Here is a 17,864-nt window from a genome sequence, read left to right as displayed (position 1 = left end):
CCCAGATCTTGGTTTGTCTTCCAAGCTGTTGGTTCGTCTGTATTTCTGCAGAGTGTATCCAACTGCTGAAGGACTGCATCTGCACTTCCTGGCTATCTGGCGGCAGCTGTACCCTTCCTGGCTGAGAATCTTTATCTTCAGGCGTGTTTCCTGCGTTAGGTTCCTTGTTTTAGCCATTTTTGTGGATGAAGAACTTTCAAATGTGCTGGCTTTATGTAGACGCAAAGCTTGGCAACAAAAATTGTGTCTTTTAATAAAAAGAACAACCTTCATCACTGGTACCAAAATGACCCAATACTCAAAATTTCTGATGTATTTTTATGGAACCAATCAATTATTTTTTTTTTAGGATTTATTTAGTATTTTGGCTGTGACTGTACTAAAAGAAATTGCACTTGAAGACCTAAGAGTGATTCTTAATGCAATATTTCACAAATGCATGGGGTGTCTGAAAACTTTTTTCCACCACTGTACATTTATGTGCTGATTGCAGATAGTTGCATTGAATAGTGTTTTTTGGCTATTTATTGCATTATTAATGTGCCTGATATTCTGGAAACCTGCCTGTGAGGTTTTGGTGACGTGTGCCCACTGTTGGCTGGTCAGCCAAACTTTGTCTTGCACCAGCTGCGCTCCCCCTGCGCTGACAGTAGACGTGGTTTCAGCTGGCGAGCTTTTACCGCACCTTCAGCGAAGCCTTTTGGCACGAAACTGTCACTGCGCCAAGCTGGATCTGTCGACACCTCCCCCTGCTGCGCCGCCACACCCATCTCAGCACACCTCGGTCTGCCAAAATATCAAAATGAGCGCGCCTCGGGTTGCGCTGCTCGAAACTAGCTCTGCGCAGGGTTCGCCACCCTGCGCCACCCTGCGCCACCTGCGCCGCGCCGGGAAACTAGAGCCCTTAATGTTATTCTTATGGCAGGAAAAGTGTGGCGAATCTGGAGCATCTTTTCTCTGTAAAACAGGAGCCTCATCAGGCCAGTAATCTCTGTTTGCAACAAAATGGCCACAATTCACTGAGATGATGCTTTGAACATAAATAAATGATAGAAATGAAAGCTTTAGTTGTTGCGTTGGGCTGAAATGTTCCCTATCACAAACAAAGAAGACTCTTCATATGTGTAATACACATAGGATTTTAAGAGACATGAAACCGGGTGATTACCTAGGGACAGTTTATGGTGCTTGTGACTCTTTCTTACAATGCAGGCCTTTCTACTATTGATCAGACACAGTTTGGACTTAAAGGGACAATAAGCGGAAATTCATCATTTCTAGATTGAAGGAATTAAAAAATCGCTATGTGAAGAACTAGAGGTGTAATTTCATCTGGAGTATAGCATGACGTCACACACCCTCTCTCTGTGTTGATCTCCAGCTCCTTGTTTACAAGCCGGTCCGGCTGCACGTTCATGTACGTTCATGTGAATCGCTGCTGCCTCCCTCCTCTCAGAGCCCTTGACCCTCCCTCCCTATAAAAGGCTACAGCCAGTGAGCAATGGCAGCGCGTATTTTTGAAGCAAAATGGCAGAGAGCGGAACGAAACGCTCACCTGAAGACGACCAGGATCCGACATTACCTCTAAAGAAACAAAGGTCATTGGCAAAGAAGTAGTCGGATAAAGAAAGGGACAGAACCTCGATTAACACTGGCCTTGCATTTCCAAGGTGGAGAGCACTGCAAGAGCTAAAGGGGCTACAATTTGACTCAGAGCTAGCTCTTCTTCTCCTGGACAGGTAACTGTTAAGTAACAACATCAAGTCAAATGTCTGTTTTAATTAGTGTTACAGTACGTTAAGCACATGTCACTGTGTCCAGCTAACATTTGCAATTGGCATTGTAAAATGTAGCCAGGCTAAAACATCGCTCTCACTCACGGAGAAGAGTAGGAACGTTAGCGTTAGCTCCCGGTGTTAGCACTAGCTGGGATCCAGCGATGGCTCTAGTCGAGTGGGTGGTGGGAGGGTTGGGGGTGGAGAGCAGAGGCAGAGGGAGGTGTGGCTCATGACACACTTTGTTTTGGTCTACAGGCAGTGCACAACAGCAAACCTAGCGGTGAAACGATTTTGCTTTTTGCCCCTTTAAAGACACTGTCTGTATTTGATCATTCACTCAGTGAACAACGTGAACAAGTGCATTCAATTGTCCACAGAGCAGGCCTCATTTCAGTCACTCCACAGCCTCTCTACAGTATGTTGGTCTCACAGGAGCCAGGCTGCAGAATCTGAAGACTGACAATGAGTTTCACTGCTTTTCTAAACCAGGAATAAGACAAGGCATAGATCAATGGATTAAGACATGAGTTAAAGTAGAACAGACATTCCACAGCAGATAGAAATATACTGTTGACCAGGTTGTCACCTGCAAGAGCGACACAGTAATATGGGCAATAACATATTAGAAACACAATTACAAGAACACCAAGAGTCCTGGCTGCTTTCAGCTCCGATTTCTTTTTTTTTTGACTCACTGAAAGCTGGAGAGTGACAGCTGTGATGTGAGAGCGCATGGCACGAGCCTGAGACACAGCCACAACAAATACTCTCATGTACAGAACGATGACAACAGTGATGGGAGCAATAAAACTTATAACAAGATCAATAGCTACTGAAAAATGGTCAATGACAATTACACACTCTCCGTGGCAGGAATTATACCTGCCTGGTTGAGTCAGGTCATCCGTTATAAAATGAAAGCAGTATAGAGCAGCACAGAGCCAACACAGACACACACAGAATTTAGTGCTGCTCACGGTGATTCTGGTGTTATAATGCAGAGGGTCACAAATAGCCACATAGCGATCAACTGATATGAGCACCATGTCTCCTACTGAAGAAGATATAATGATGAAGCTAGTATAACGACACAGAGTACACGCAATGTCACCAAAGAGCCAGCAGGATGTTTTTAGGAGAAGTTCACCTGGTATCACCAGGAGGCCCACGAGAAAGTCTGAGACAGCCAGAGAGAGGAGGAGGATGTTGGTGGGTGTGTGGAGCTGCCTGGAAGGAAAGAGAAAAACATCATGAACCCAACAGGTTCAGGCTCAGATCTAAATGACAAAACAACTAAAACGTGTATGCAAAATGTTTCTGATCTATCACATCTATAGTTAAGATATGGTTAATTGTAGACAACTGAAATAACTTGGTTGATGTCAAGGTGAATAGAGAGCAATGTTAAATATTGGCAGGAGATGGTACATGAAACACATTTGAGCTTTATGGTGCAAAAAGTGGTAAAATATGACTTAAAATATGATGACACTTTCTGAGGTGCAACATTATTCAGCACTAGCTCAAATACATTTCTTTTAAATCTACAGTAACTGTTCACATTTTTAAGCTACAGAGCATGTAGAGAGAAGCTGAGGAGTTAATCTCTGCCTGAAGTGGGAGACTGCGATGATAACGAGCAGGTTGAGAGCAGCAGTAAACACAGAGATAAAGTACAGCACAATAGTAACGAGCATTGTTTCAGGCAAAGAAGTGGTGGGCTTCCTGCAGGAGGTGTTGAGGAGTTGTGGAAAGCAGAGCTCTGCTCCGTCCTCAACCTCCATCTTCAGAGATCTGCAGAGAGCTGCAGCTCTGCCAGCTTCCTGAACAAACCCGAGTCATATACTGATTTACCTGTCTCACATTCTCATAATTCCTCCCCTCTTTTTTCTCTCCTTCCTCACTCTGCACATTACGCCATCATCTTCATCACTTTCCCTGCAACTCTTCCTCTCTCACTTTTTTTCTGTGATATCCTTTCCTGTTGGTCTTTACCCTTGTTTCCTTTCCTTCGTCCGACCTCTATGCCCTTTTTAAAGTGATTAAAGCAGTGTTTAGAAAGTCAACAGGACATAGAAAAAACGGCCCACTCATTCATTTTACTGAGGCCACTCCACACAGCAGGGGTACCAGTGCAGAGGGATCCAGCGGGAAAACAACTGTGGCATTTTCCAGCAAATAGATGAGCCTGACTCTACTTTTGGGGTATATCGGGATGCCAGCAGCTTTACATGCATTAATCCTGCTCAGTGCAGTGCACATACTGGTGGAGGAGAGGGTGAGGGGTGGTGGTTGGCAGGGAGCACAGTCTTGATGGCTGCCTACTGCCCTGATAGCACACATACATGTGGCCGACGTCGGCCTGAGGACGACACATCGGCCCTGAATTTATAACGTCTGACAGGCGTCGGCCGCATGGGCGGATATCTTTAAATTTAATACTCTTTTGTCCCAGCTGTTACGTCGGCTTTGGGTCGGCCCAGTGCCGTAGAATGTCTGTCCACATACGGAAGTCGCCACAGAGGCGGAATTTCATCTCTGCGGTGTTTGTTTGGAGCTGAGCTCGCAGGACACAGCATCTCATTTCAGGTAAGCTAATTGGAATAAATTGGCAGAAAATAGCTATGTTGTTTCTTCTGTGACCGTTAAAAGAGGTTCCTGGTGAGTGGCGAGGCACGACTGGGTGTATATAGCACATGTCCCCACCAGCTAATGTTATCTTTAATTATAGTGAAAGATAACGTTAGCTGGTTTCATTATAGTGAGCACTCGTTTTGGGTTAAAGTGGAAGTGTCCGGAGCTGCCACCCATGGTCCCGCGGCCCCCCGGCCTGACCTCCGGGGCCCTGGATGGTGGACGTTGGTCAAGTGTGGGTGACAGGAGCGGAGAGGAGCGCGGAGGTGAAACAGTGAAGTTTAAGGACGCCTTCGGTATGTTGTTAAAGTGATTTTATGGGCAATATATCAGTTGAGGTCTCCTCCTCTGCAAAGCAAACTGACCCAGTGGCTACAGGTAATAGCACGGTTTTGAAACCACTGTTTTTCCGAGATGAAGGACTGATTGTTGAGCTGCTGTTAACAGTTAACGGAGTTAACGCTGGATCCCGTTATTTAACAGTTTCAACACTACATTAAGCAGAGTGACCCAAAGCCTTCAGTCTGGCTAAAATACAGCTGAAATGCTTAAAAAAAAAAAATAAATACAATGGTGAAGTTGGGATTTGTTTCTTGAAGTTACGTGCTCATCGTCTTTTCTGTGTCTTGCAGGCTGCCAGGAGAAGTGGACTGGCCATCAGATATTGTTTGTGGAAATTTGAAAATAAAGTTTGTCAAACTGACTTTTGTCTCTTCATTGTGCACACTTACACACGAAATACGGTAACAGTTAGCTATTTTTGAATGTTAGCATTGATTTCTCACATTGAATGGTGAAATATTTGTAGTTTGAAAGGTCCGACCTAAATGAATAAAGGTCGTAGTTAACGAAGCATATGAATATTAATGAAGGAGCGCCCACTGAGCGCAGCTTCTTTTATTGATCGTTTGAATGTTGCGTGGTGGTCATTTTTGATTCAAGGCCGACGTCTCAGCGATGTCTGGGCAATGAGCAAACGCTCTCCCTGCTACGTCTTAACGATCTAAACTTGATACATCGGGCCAACGTCGGCCAGATGTAAGTGTGCTATCTGGGTGGTTAACCCTGTCAAAACATTGTTCAGTTTAGGAAGGAGGTGTCACTGGTGTGGGGTGTGGATGGCCGTTTTGATCCGTGATGGCTTGGATGCTTTGGGGGTTGGAGTTGTCTCGTCCTTCACTTCTGGCTGGGCTTGGCCCACTGAATGTCCCTCATGAGGTTAGCCACGGATGAACTGTAGGCCTGACCATCACCTGATCCCTGAAATCAGTGTTGCATCCCTTCAGCAGCAGGCTGACCTCCTAGTACATCCACAGCTTCTAAATTTAAGAATGTTATCTTTTGAGGGTGGTGACACTCTTGATGTTAGTGTTGTTCCTCATAACAACTACAGTAGAACAGAAGTACTGACCTGCAGAAACAAGGACCACAACACAGCACATCCGGGACATACATGACAAGTGGGTGAAAAACTTATCACACAGAGAGCTCATCCAACCAGAAAAGGATGTCCTTGCCAAGGGACTGAACTTTGCTGTAACACCAGAGCAGATACCGACTGTGGATCTCATCACAGCAACAGAGTCAGTTATCAGACACAACAAGTTGGCAGACCCAGTGGCAGAACAACTTAGGTTGAAGGTATCAGCCGCTTCAGTGGCTACAAAAGAAGGTCATAGATTCTTAACAAAGACTGGAAAAGGACAAAGTCATTGACAGACCACTGTATTATCAACTGTACCCTGATGAGGCCATCCCATGCATCTATGGACTCCATAAGAGACACAAGGAAGGAGCATCACTAAGACCCATCAGCAGCAGCATAAGCTCAGTCACATACAACATCTTCAAACACCTGGCACCCGGTCATCTGTTTTACTTCTTGCCACAAAATAAAACTCCATGATGCTTCTGAGTGTGACTGCACGGATAATGTGAAAAATAATTGTCATGAAGTAAAGAAATGTGATGAATTACATTAAGCTGAAATGATAAAATGCCCTTTGTCCCTGCTCTGAATGGGAACATGATCTGTTTCCACTGACAGTTTTATCTGAAACACAACACTTAGGGCTCTAGTTTCGCAGACTGGGTGAGGCGGGGGCACAGCGCACCTGCGCTTTGCCAACTGGGTGTGGCCAGGCGGATTTTGCAAGTTTGGTACACCGTGCGCCCTGGCGCAGCTACTCGTCTATCCCACCTCCGTCCCTCCTACCTGCGCAAGTCGGAAAGAGGGAGGAGAGAAGGCGTGGAGTGGGTTTTACACACATCACACCAATCAAATGAGCCCCTCTCCTCGCTCTTAAATGCGCCGCACGAAGGTGTAATGAGAGTTTACTCAATTCGCCATGGCAGAAGAGAGCAGCAGTGTCAGATGGCCAAACTTCTCCCAGGAGGAAACTGATGTTTTGGTCCGGGAGGTCCAAGCTCACAGTGTCTGAATATACGAAACTGTGAGCAGACCTCCACGGGCTGATGATGCAAAGGTAGCCTGGGAGGAGGTCACCGCAATTGTAAATCAAAGTTGCGTTTCTCTCGTGCGCTCTCTCTTTCTCTCTCTCGCAGTCTCACTCTGTTTCTTTTCTTTTGACTTTTCTAAGATGACAGATGCTGAATATATACTCCCTATCTGATGCTGTGGCTGTTTGTGGTTGGCTGAGAGGGATGTGAACTCATTAGTTTTGTTAATCAAATCAGGTTGGGGTTCCATTACGCGTGCCAAACGTGCCAAACGGTGCCGATCCCCTTATGGGGTGCCGTTTGTAAAGTGGCTCACGCTGAAAATAACATCAACATTTTGCCACATTTAGCTTGAAACAATGTTTAAAAAAAGTGTTGTGAATTTTTTTAACGTCACCTTTTACCACATTTACAGCAATATTTGTTAAATGTAAATACTAAATCTAAATCTAAATATTAAATCTACAATTAGATTTAGATTTAGATTTAATATTTAACATTTAGGTGCCACATTTAATATTTAGATTTAATTCTTTAATATATTTCTAAGTTAACAAATATTGCTGTAAATGTGGTAAAAAATTCACAACACTTTTTCAACATTGTTTGAAGCTAAATGTGGCAAAATGTTGATGTTGTTTTCAGCGTGAGCCACTTTACAAACGGCACTCCATATCCCCTTTGATCTGACGTCAGATGTGACGGGACAGTCGATATAGAGATACATTTATGTGCTGATTGCAGATAGTTGCATTGAAGTGGTTTTTTTGCGTATTTATTGCATTATTAATGTGCCTGACATTCTGGAAACCTGTTTGTAAGGTTTTGGTGACGTGTGTGCACTGTCTGCTGGTCAGCCAAACTTCGGTTTACACCAGCTGTGCTCCCCCTGCGCTGACAGTAGATGTGGTTTCAGCTGGCGAGCTTTTAGCGGACCTTCAGCGAAGCCTTTTGGCACGAAACTGTCACTGCGCCAAACTGCATCTGTCGACACCTCCCCCTGCTGCGCCACCACACCCATCTCAGCGCACCTCGGTCTGCCAAACTACCAAACTGAGAGCACCTCCGGTTGCGCTGCTCGAAACTAGCTCTGCGTGGGCTTCGCCACCCTGCGCCACCCTGCGCTGCGCTGGGAAACTAGAGCCCTTAATGTTATTCTTATGGCAGGAAAAGTGTGGCTAATCTGGAACATCTTTTCTCTGTGAAACAGGAGCCTCATCAGGCCAGTAATCTCTGTTTGCAACAAAATGGCCACAATTCACTGAAATGATGCTTTGAACATAAATAAATGATAGAAATGAAAGCTTTAGTTGTTGTGTTGGGCTGAAATGTTTCCTATCACAAACAAAGAAGACTCTTCATATGTGTAATACACATAGGATTTTATGAGACATGAAACCGGGTGATTACCTAGGGACAGTTTATGGTGCTTGTGACTCTTTCTTACAATGCAGGCCTTTCTACTGTTGATCAGATACAATTCAGACTGAAAGACACTGTCTGTATTTGATCATTCACTCACTGAACAACATGAACAAATGCATTCAATTGTCCACAGAGCAGGCCTCATTTCAGTCACTCCACAGCCTCTCTACAGTATGTTGGTCTCACAGGAGCCAGGCTGCAGAATCTGAAGACTGACAATGAGTTTCACTGCTTTTCTAAACCAGGAATAAGACAAGGCATAGATCAATGGATTAAGACATGAGTTACAATAGAACAGACATCCCACAGCAGATAGAAATATACTGTTGACCAGGTTGTCACCTGCAAGAGCGACACAGAAATATGGGCAATAACATATTAGAAACACAATTACAAGAACACCAAGAGTCCTGGCTGCTTTCAGCTCCGATTTCTTTTTTTTTTGACTCACTGAAAGCTGGAGAGTGACAGCTGTGATGTGAGAGCGCATGGCACGAGCCTGAGACACAGCCACAACAAATACTCTCATGTACAGAACGATGACAACAGTGATGGGAGCAATAAAACTTATAACAAGATCAATAGCTACTGAAAAATGCTGAACGACAATTACAGTTACACATTCTCCGTGGCAGGAATTATACCTGCCTGGTTGAGTCAGGTCATCCTTTATAAAATGAAACCAGTATAGAGCAGCACCGAGCCAACACAGACACACACAGAATTTAACTCTTCTCACAGTGATTCTGGTGGTGTAATGCAGAGGGTCACAAATAGCCACATAGCGATCAACTGATATGAGCACCATGTTTCCTACTGAAGAAGACACAATGATGAAGCAAATATAACCACACAAAGTACACACAATGTCACCAAACAGCCAGCATGATGTTTTTAGGAGAAGTTCACCTGGTATCACCAGGAGGCCCACGAGAAAGTCTGAGACAGCCAGAGAGAGGAGGAGGATGTTGGTGGGTGTGTGGAGCTGCCTGGAAGGAAAGAGAAAAACATCATGAACCCAACAGGTTCAGGCTCAGATCTAAATGACAAAACAACTAAAACGTGTATGCAAAACATTTCTGATCTATCACATCTATAGTTAAGATATGGTTAATTGTAGACAATTGAAATAACTTGGTTGATGTCAAGGTGAATAGAGAGCAATGTTAAATATTGGCAGGAGATGGTACATGAAACACATTTGAGCTTTATGGTGCAAAAAGTGGTAAAACATGACTTAAAATATGATGACACTTTCTGAGGTGCAACATTATTCAGCACTAGCTCAAATACATTTCTTTTAAATCTACAGTAACTGTTCACATTTTTAAGCTACAGAGCATGTAGAGAGAAGCTGAGGAGTTAATCTCTGCCTGAAGTGGGAGACTGCGATGATGACGAGCAGGTTGAGAGCAGCAGTAAACACAGAGATAAAGTACAGCACAATAGTAATGAGCATTGTTTCAGGCCAAGAAGTGGTGGGCTTCCTGCAGGAGGTGTTGAGGAGTTGTGGAAAGCAGAGCTCTGCTCCGTCCTCAACCTCCATCTTCAGAGATCTGCAGAGAGCTGCAGGTCTGCCAGCTTCCTGAACAAACCCGAGTCATATACTGATTTACCTGCCTCACATTCTCATAATTCCTCCCCTCTTTTTTCTCTCCTTCCTCACTCTGCACATTACGCCATCATCTTCATCACTTTCCCTGCAACTCTTCCTCTCTCACTTTTTTCTGTGATATCCTTTACTGTTGGTCTTTACCCTTGTTTCCTTTCCTTTGTCCGACCTCTATGCCCTTTTTAAAGTGATTAAAGCAGTGTTTAGAAAGTCAACAGGACATAGAAAAAACGGCCCACTCATTCATTTTACTGAGGCCACTCCACACAGCAGGGGTACCAGTGCAGAGGGATCCAGCGGGAAAACAATTGTAGCATTTTCCAGCAAATAGATGAGCCTGACTCTACTTTTGGGGTATATCGGGATGCCAGCAGCTTTACATGCATTAATCCTGCTCAGTGCAGTGCACATACTGGTGGGGGAGAGGGTGAGGGGTGGTGGTTGGCAGGGAGCACAGTCTTGATGGCTGCCTCCTGGTTAACCCTGTCAAAACATTGTTCAGTTTTGGAAGGAGGTGTCACTGGTGTGGGGTGCGTATGGTCGTTTTGATCTGTGATAGCTTGGATGCTTTGGGGGTTGGAGTTGTCACGTCCTTCACTTCTGGCTGGGCTTGGCCCACTTAATGCCCCTCATGAGGTTAGCCACGGATGAACTGTAGGCCTGACCATCACCTGATCCCTGAAATCAGTGTTGCATCCCTTCAGCAGCAGGCTGACCTCCTAGTACATCCACAACTTGATGTTAGTGTTGTTCGTCATAAAAGCAACAGCAGAACAGAAGTACTGACCTGCAGAAACAAGGACCACAACACAGCACATCCGGGACATACATGACAAGTGGGTGAAAAACTTATCTCACAGAGAGCTCATCCAACCAGAAAAGGATGTCCTTGCCAAGGGACTGAACTTTGCTGTAACACCAGAGCAGATACAGATTGTGGATCTCATCACAGCAATGGAGTCAATTATCAGACACAACAAGTTGGCAGACCCAGTGGCAGAACAACTTAGGTTGAAGGTATCAGCCGCTTCGCTGGTGCAAAAGCATCCCCTTCCAACTTCACTATCAATGAAATGAAGGCGCTGACATCACTGAGGAAAGACCGGAACATCAACATCTTACCGGCAGACAAAGATTGATGCAAAAGTGGTGCTTAAGAAAGCAGACAACCATGCCAAAGTCACTGATCTGTTCAGCAACAGCACCACCTATGAGGCACTGAGGCGAGATCCTACCAGTAGCTACAAAAGAAGGTGAATGCCGCACTCGTTCCTTCCCTACAGGGCCTCCCTCTGTCGACCTTTCAGCATAGCCCATTGCAAAGCCTGTGGCCTATTGCTCTTTCACTCTGGACCCGTTATTGCATCAATGTAAAAAATGTTTTGATTAAAATGAATGAACGAATGAATGGGGCTCATGCTGGTGTAAGCAGTCTTAGTCAGTGGCATCACAGCATTGTGGCCATTCATGAATGCCACGTGGGATGGCTTTGTGAGTGCATGTCCCAAGCCTAGAGAGAGGGGGCAGTGACCTTCCTACTCCGGTCCACGCAAAGTCCACACATAGTGCAGCAGTTTATGTGGCCTTGTTTAGGTGAGTGTTGAAGACATAGGTATGGCAGCGTCATGTTCTACTATGCCCTTCATATAGCTCTATCTCTTGGACATGTGGGGCTTTTTTCCTGTGTCTGTGCTTGCTGGGACAACAGGGGACTGGTGGAAAGGGTTTGGTGTGTCAATTGTGTTGCACCTGACAACCCCCTAAGCATGACACACCTACATGTTCAGTTGCTCCTTGATGACCTTGGAAATGTGGTGTTCAGGATGTCTATTGCTTTTCACTCAACCCCAGCATGGTTAGGTCATGGCTCTATCTGGTTCAGTTGCAGAATACCTGGGTTGGCTGGGGCCCCTTACTTCTGCGCTTCAGCAGCGATGGTTAAAAAGAAATAGGCAGGCTGCAAGGACTAACATTTAGCCGGTCAGGGTCAGTGTGGCTGGGTCAGTGTTGTGTTGTTGTGACAGGGCGTTCATTTATCAGGCTCCACACACTGTACCCACTGAACTGAGACCCCCTGCCAAGGTGAGTACTGTTCGCTTCAGAAGGGTCTGAGTCCTCTTGGAGTGTTCACATATGCACAAAAAATGCTGAGTCACTGCTCTGAGTCTGTTTAGAGGGCTGAAGAGGACCATGTTTGAAAACTCAGTTTCTTCTGCCACTGACAACTGAACTGACAAAGCCCTTCTCCACCAACATTTCCAGGAACTTTTATTTCCAGGACTTGATATATCTGGGTAAAATAATTCCTGGTAATCTGTGTGGTTAGTGTTTCCACTGCACCTCAAAGTTCCAGAAAATTTATTCAAATCAGGCTGATGACAGAGATGATTCTGCATGTGCCCTATATTGAGTCCTTGTGTAAAACATAATGTTAGTGTCGGTGGATGAGAGACTGTGGACGGAGCATATTGAATATTGCTGTCTACATGTTTACCTGTTTATGCTTGCTGAACACATGTATTGATAAATCATTGGCTTCTTACTCACTAAGGTTTAATTTCACTTACAGTAACGAGTGTAGCTGCCGTCAACTCAAGTAATTTTCGAGTTATCTTCACTTTCTTTCCGCTTGCCTGTTCACCGATTGCTGTGTCGTGTAGGCTTGTGTATGGATGTGTGTGTATGTGGAGGAGGTCAGCCCCAGCATGGAGCGCAGAGGAAAGGCTGCATGATGATAATGAATTTAACCAAAATGTGTGAAAGTACCGATAGAAGAACTGATGCCATTAGCGCTTATCAATACTACAGTCTCTGATTATTTAGCCCTGTGGGCTAATTGAGTACCGGGTTTCGGTACCGATCCTTAATCAAAACACAAACAAAGTGAAGCTTGTAGAAATTAAATAAAGTTTGCAATCACATAGCACAGAAGTGCGGAATGCTGAAAGTGTTTGTTCCACCAATCAGCTTTCTGCAAACAGCTCTGGGTAAATGATAAAAGTTCCTGCAGTGGAAAAGGGGCTAATGTGAACACAGGAAAACTGAGTCCCTTTTGTGTTGGTCCACTTTGTGGTGCACTTTAAGAGGACTGAGTTTGGTTTACTTAAAAATGACTATATGTAAAAACACCCAAAGATATTTGTAAGTTTGTTTGCTTGCCTCAAAGATTCACACCTGTTCTTCTCTCACCAAAGACACCAGTCAGCCAGCTACCTGTCACTGAAAACCCTTCCTGCCAAAATCGTCCATCCCAAGACAAGACACCACCCCCCCCTCTGCTGGTACTCCTGCTTGTCATCCCCAAAACCCCTTTTATCATTCACCTTTCATTACAGTTTTTCACGATTGTCAACACACGTTTCTCAATACAATAACGGCTTTCTCAATACTGCACACACAAAACTGAAAACTGCACACACAAAATGCTAAACCTGACACTCCCTTTGCAAGAAGACTCTTGCCATCAAATCTCTACATTGTGTTCACAAAATGGAACTCATGTTTTCATTTGCTACACACAGTCGTATTTTTCAATGACACATACCATTCATTGAGCACACACAACTAAGCTTTTGCTGCACACTACCAAGCATTTACAGCACATTGTAGTGCAAAATTGAAAACACTATTGTAAAATGGAACACACCATATGAATGACAATGACTCTGGAAAATAAGATATTTCTCCTTTTGTAAAAATGACTCAGTGTAGCCTACTTTTTTCATAAAACAAACTTAAAACAGCACACAAATATGCAGCCAAAAAATGTCTTTTTATTGTACATGATTGAGGAATCATCATGATCAAGCATCATCATGCCTTTGGTTTCTGTCAGGCCAGAGGGCCTCGTCCACATCACAGGCGATGTTCTCCCTATCTAGACATCTCTGGAAGAACCGCCTTGAGTGGCGCATGAATCCCTGAATGGACTCGAGGCTGACGTCACCACAGGCTTCTTCCATGGCCTGGACGAGTGGGACCTGGGTCTGGGGGTTTCGCTCATACACCTTCCACCTCCAAGCAGAGAAGAACTCCTCTATGGGGTTGAGGAATGGAGAGAACGCACGGAGGAATAACACCGTAAAATGTGGGTGGGCCTGGAACCACTGACGTACAAGCAGAGCCCGGTAGAAACTCACATTGTCCCAGATGACAACATAATTAATTCTTTGTGGATCATCAGTGTGATCTGGTGGAACAAGTTGTTTGTGGAGGTCATCAAGGAAGGCCAGCAGCAAGTCTGTGTTATAGGCACCAAGATGTACATGGCGGTGCAGGACACCATGGTGATTTATTGCTGCACACATGGTTATGTTCCCACCACGCTGGCCGGGGACCCCAACAATGGCCCGCTGGCCTATGATATTTCTTCCCCTGCGCCTTCTCTTGGCCAGATTAAACCCAGCCTCATCTATGAAAATATATTCATATAGTTCATTCGCCGTATCAAGCTCCTGGATTCGCTGAAACAAAAACAGAGAGAATGAAAGTTACTGATGGACAGAGAGGTCAAAAGACACTGTAGAAAAGGAAAAAAAAATATATTGCTGTACATCACAGGTAGGCTACATTACCTGTATGTCAGTGCTTATTGTAATGTATGGGACTTACAAGCACAAAGTCGCGCCGTAGCTCCTTCACATGGTCTGTGTTTCTTTCAAACGGGACCCTGTAGACCTGTTTCATAGCTAATGAATTCCTCTTGAGGACACGGTCCAGTGTAGACAGGCTGACATTCTGGATCGTATTAAAAGCTGCATTATCTGCTAGGATCTTCTGTTTAATTTGTCTTAGGGTAATTGCATTGTTTTCATGAACCATGTTCACAATTAGGGTCTCCTGCTCTGGTGTGAAAACACGTCTTTTTCCCCCACTGTGAGGTTGTCTTTCGGTCCTGCAAAATATAACTACTGTGAGCACACTGTATTATATTAAAATGCAGTATTGTATTACAGTACACAGTATATACAGTACACAATGTATACAGTACACAAATACATAGTACACAAATGCTGTATTGTTTTACAGTACACAAGACAAATAAATTTATAGTAAAGTATAAACTAGTACCTGTTCTCCATCCTGAATGTTCTTATGATGGCACCAACTGTGAATCGGCTGAGATTGGGCTGGACCCTCAAGCCAGCCTCCCTCATGCTCAAACCATGGTTCAGCACATGGTCTATCACAGTGGCCCGAATCTCATTAGATATAATGGTTCTCCTTCTTCTTACTCCTCCTCCTCTCTGTCCTCCTCCTCCTGCTCCTCTCTGTCCTCCTGCTCCTCCTGCTCCAATCTGTCCTCCTCCTGCTCCTCTCTGTCCTCCTGCTCCTCCTGCTCCTCTCTGTCCTCCTGCTCCTCCTGCTCCAATCTGTCCTCCTCCTCCTGCACCTCTCTGTCTTCCTGCTCCTCTCTGTCCTCCTCCATGTCCTCCTTCTCTCTCTCCTCCTCCATGCCCTCCTTCTCCTCTCTCCTCCCCTCCTTGTCCTCTTTCTCCTTCTCCTTCTCCTTGTTCTCCTCCTTGTTCTCCTCCTCCTCCTCTCACTCTTAGACTTCTCCTTCTCTGGTTGCTCTCTTCAAGGTTCTCCATTGTTCACCAAACACAGAGGAGGAGGCTCAAGGCACTTATATGCTGCAGTCCTGATTGCTAATTGCTCACCAGACCTGAATTTGTTGAGTTTTGAACACTTGTGTGTTGTAGGTTGATACCACTGAGTTGTCACATGAGAAGTGTGTGTAACAACAGAACATTGTGTGTAGTGTTTTGACAACAAGTTAATGTGCAATTGACTACAGAGTGTATTGTAGGTTGAAGCTTTGAGCTTTTACATGAGAGGTGTGTGCAACAATTGCACATTGTGTGTAGTGTTTAGACAACAATGTGATATGCAATTGGCGTCAGAGTGTAAAGAAGGAAAGTCAGAGTCTAGGGGAGTCATAAGGGAGTGTGAAGTAGTGACAATTCGGGTCGAGCGAATGGTACGTGAAGTTAAGGTTGTGCAAATTGTGCCAAGGTTTAGATTTTTGTGTGTTAACAATCATGAAAAACTGTAAAAGACTTGTGTTTAATTTATTAAGACCCACTACTGACCCTATTATTGCTAATAATCTGGATTCTCCGTTAAATTTAGATGAAACAATCAGTGCAATTAAAGCTATGCAAAGTAATAAAGCCCCAGACCTGGATGGCTACCGGGTTTACTTCTTATTAATGTATATAACAAATCGTTGGAATCTGGTAAGCTGCCACCCACCCTTACCCAGGCATCCATATCTCTTCTACTTAAAAAGGACAAGGATCCAACTTCTTGTGGGTCCTATAGACCTCTGTACTTGTTAAATGTGGATGTCAAGGTATTGGCAAAATTGTTAGCGAGCCATCTCAAACTCATTCTCCCTGATATTGTATCAGAAGAACAGACAGGTCCACCCTTTCTCTAATCTATGTACTCTTCTTCATTCATTCATCTTCTAACCGCTTCATCCTCTTGAGGGTCGCGGGGGGGCTGGAGCCTATCCCAGCTGACATCGGGCGAGAGGCGGGGTACACCCTGGACAGGTCGCCAGACTATCGCAGGGCTGACACATAGAGACAAACAACCATTCACGCTCACATTCACACCTATGGACAATTTAGAGTTACCAATTAACCTAGTCCCCAATCTGCATGTCTTTGGACTGTGGGAGGAAGCCGGAGTGCCCGGAGAGAACCCACGCTGACACGGGGAGAACATGCAAACTCCGCACAGAAGGGCTCCCACACCCGGGATCGAACCGGCAACCCTCTTGCTGTGAGGCGAGAGTGCTAATCACCACACCACCGTGCCGCCCCCTATGTACTCTTATGAATGTCATTTACTCTAAGCAGACGTCTAAGGTACCTGAAGTCGTCATATCATTAGATGCAGAAAAAGCGTTTGACAGAATAGAGTGGGATTACCTGTTTACCTGCATTTTGGTTCAGCCTTAACAAACATGACGGACATAGAATTGAATGCTCAAATAACAACAAAAGTTATGTTAAACTGACATAAAATTCCTGTCAGACAAGGGTCATGTCACAGATTTATTTTGTGTCTGGTGTATTCAAAACTTTTATGTTACTGTGTTGTATTAAACTAAAATGTTTGAATGCACTGTGTTTAAAAAAAAAAAAAAAAAGCAATAATTTTAGTGTTTAACTGGGATTTACACTGTGGGCTTTTCTCATTCCTACAGGCAGTTAATGTGCAAATACAATTCTGTTGCTATTCCGCTCCAAGACTTAAAGGAATACTTCAACCCTCAAATGATCATCACCCACTCTGTAATTAATAAGCCTTTACTGTTACTGTGATTCTTTTATTTTGGAGTTTTGAATGTGTAATAATTGACCAGTCCAAACTATATTACTTGTTGTGAAACATCAATAAAACACATGAGGTCATTCTGAATTTTTATTAACATGTCTGGTTTATTATTATCATATTTGATATCACTTTACAACAAATTGCTATGCTGTGTGAATTCAAAGAGAAGAAAAATGGTGTTAAATTGCATCACATTTCATATACCTTGTGAAACTTTAACTTTCTCTGTTCTTTGATTTACACTGTATGTTCCTCTGCAGATTTGATTACAAAGATGTGATGGCCTGTAGATAATCATGTGTTTTCAAATAATCTGTTTTACTTCTTGCCACAAAATAAAACTCCATGATGCTTCTGAGTGTGACTGCATGGATAATGTGAAAAATAATTGTCACAAAGTAAAGAAATGTGATGAATTACATTAAGCTGAAATGATAAAATGCCCTTTGTCCCTGCTCTGAAAGGGAACATGATCTGTTTCCACTGACAGTTTTATCTGAAACATAACACTTAATGTTATTCTTATGGCAGAAAAAGTGTGGCTAATCTGGAGCATCTTTTCTCTGTGAAACAGGAGCCTCATCAGGCCAGTAATCTCTGTTTGC

At 44.1% G+C, this 17,864-nt stretch overlaps 2 protein-coding genes across 2 annotated transcripts; both read right to left on the bottom strand.

Annotated features, from left to right (window-relative positions):
- Positions 1-2,188: 2,188 nt before the first annotated feature.
- On the bottom strand, positions 2,189-3,562 carry LOC125899707 (trace amine-associated receptor 8a-like). Its single transcript, XM_049594182.1, has 2 exons — positions 3,390-3,562; positions 2,189-3,005 (listed from the first exon to the last, which is right to left on the bottom strand). The coding sequence occupies exons 1-2, from the start codon at positions 3,560-3,562 to the stop codon at positions 2,189-2,191; spliced, it is 990 nt and encodes a 329-aa protein (XP_049450139.1).
- A 4,901-nt stretch (positions 3,563-8,463) lies between these two features.
- On the bottom strand, positions 8,464-9,843 carry LOC125900018 (trace amine-associated receptor 13c-like). Its single transcript, XM_049594759.1, has 2 exons — positions 9,671-9,843; positions 8,464-9,286 (listed from the first exon to the last, which is right to left on the bottom strand). Exons 1-2 carry the CDS (start codon positions 9,841-9,843, stop codon positions 8,464-8,466), a joined length of 996 nt encoding a protein of 331 aa, XP_049450716.1.
- Positions 9,844-17,864: the final 8,021 nt, after the last annotated feature.

This window comes from Epinephelus fuscoguttatus, linkage group LG13, assembly GCF_011397635.1.
Source record: "Epinephelus fuscoguttatus linkage group LG13, E.fuscoguttatus.final_Chr_v1".
Classification (NCBI taxonomy): Eukaryota; Metazoa; Chordata; class Actinopteri; order Perciformes; family Serranidae; genus Epinephelus; species Epinephelus fuscoguttatus.
The sequence above is the reverse complement of the archived record's forward strand: the minus strand, read 5'-3'. Positions and strand labels throughout refer to the sequence as shown.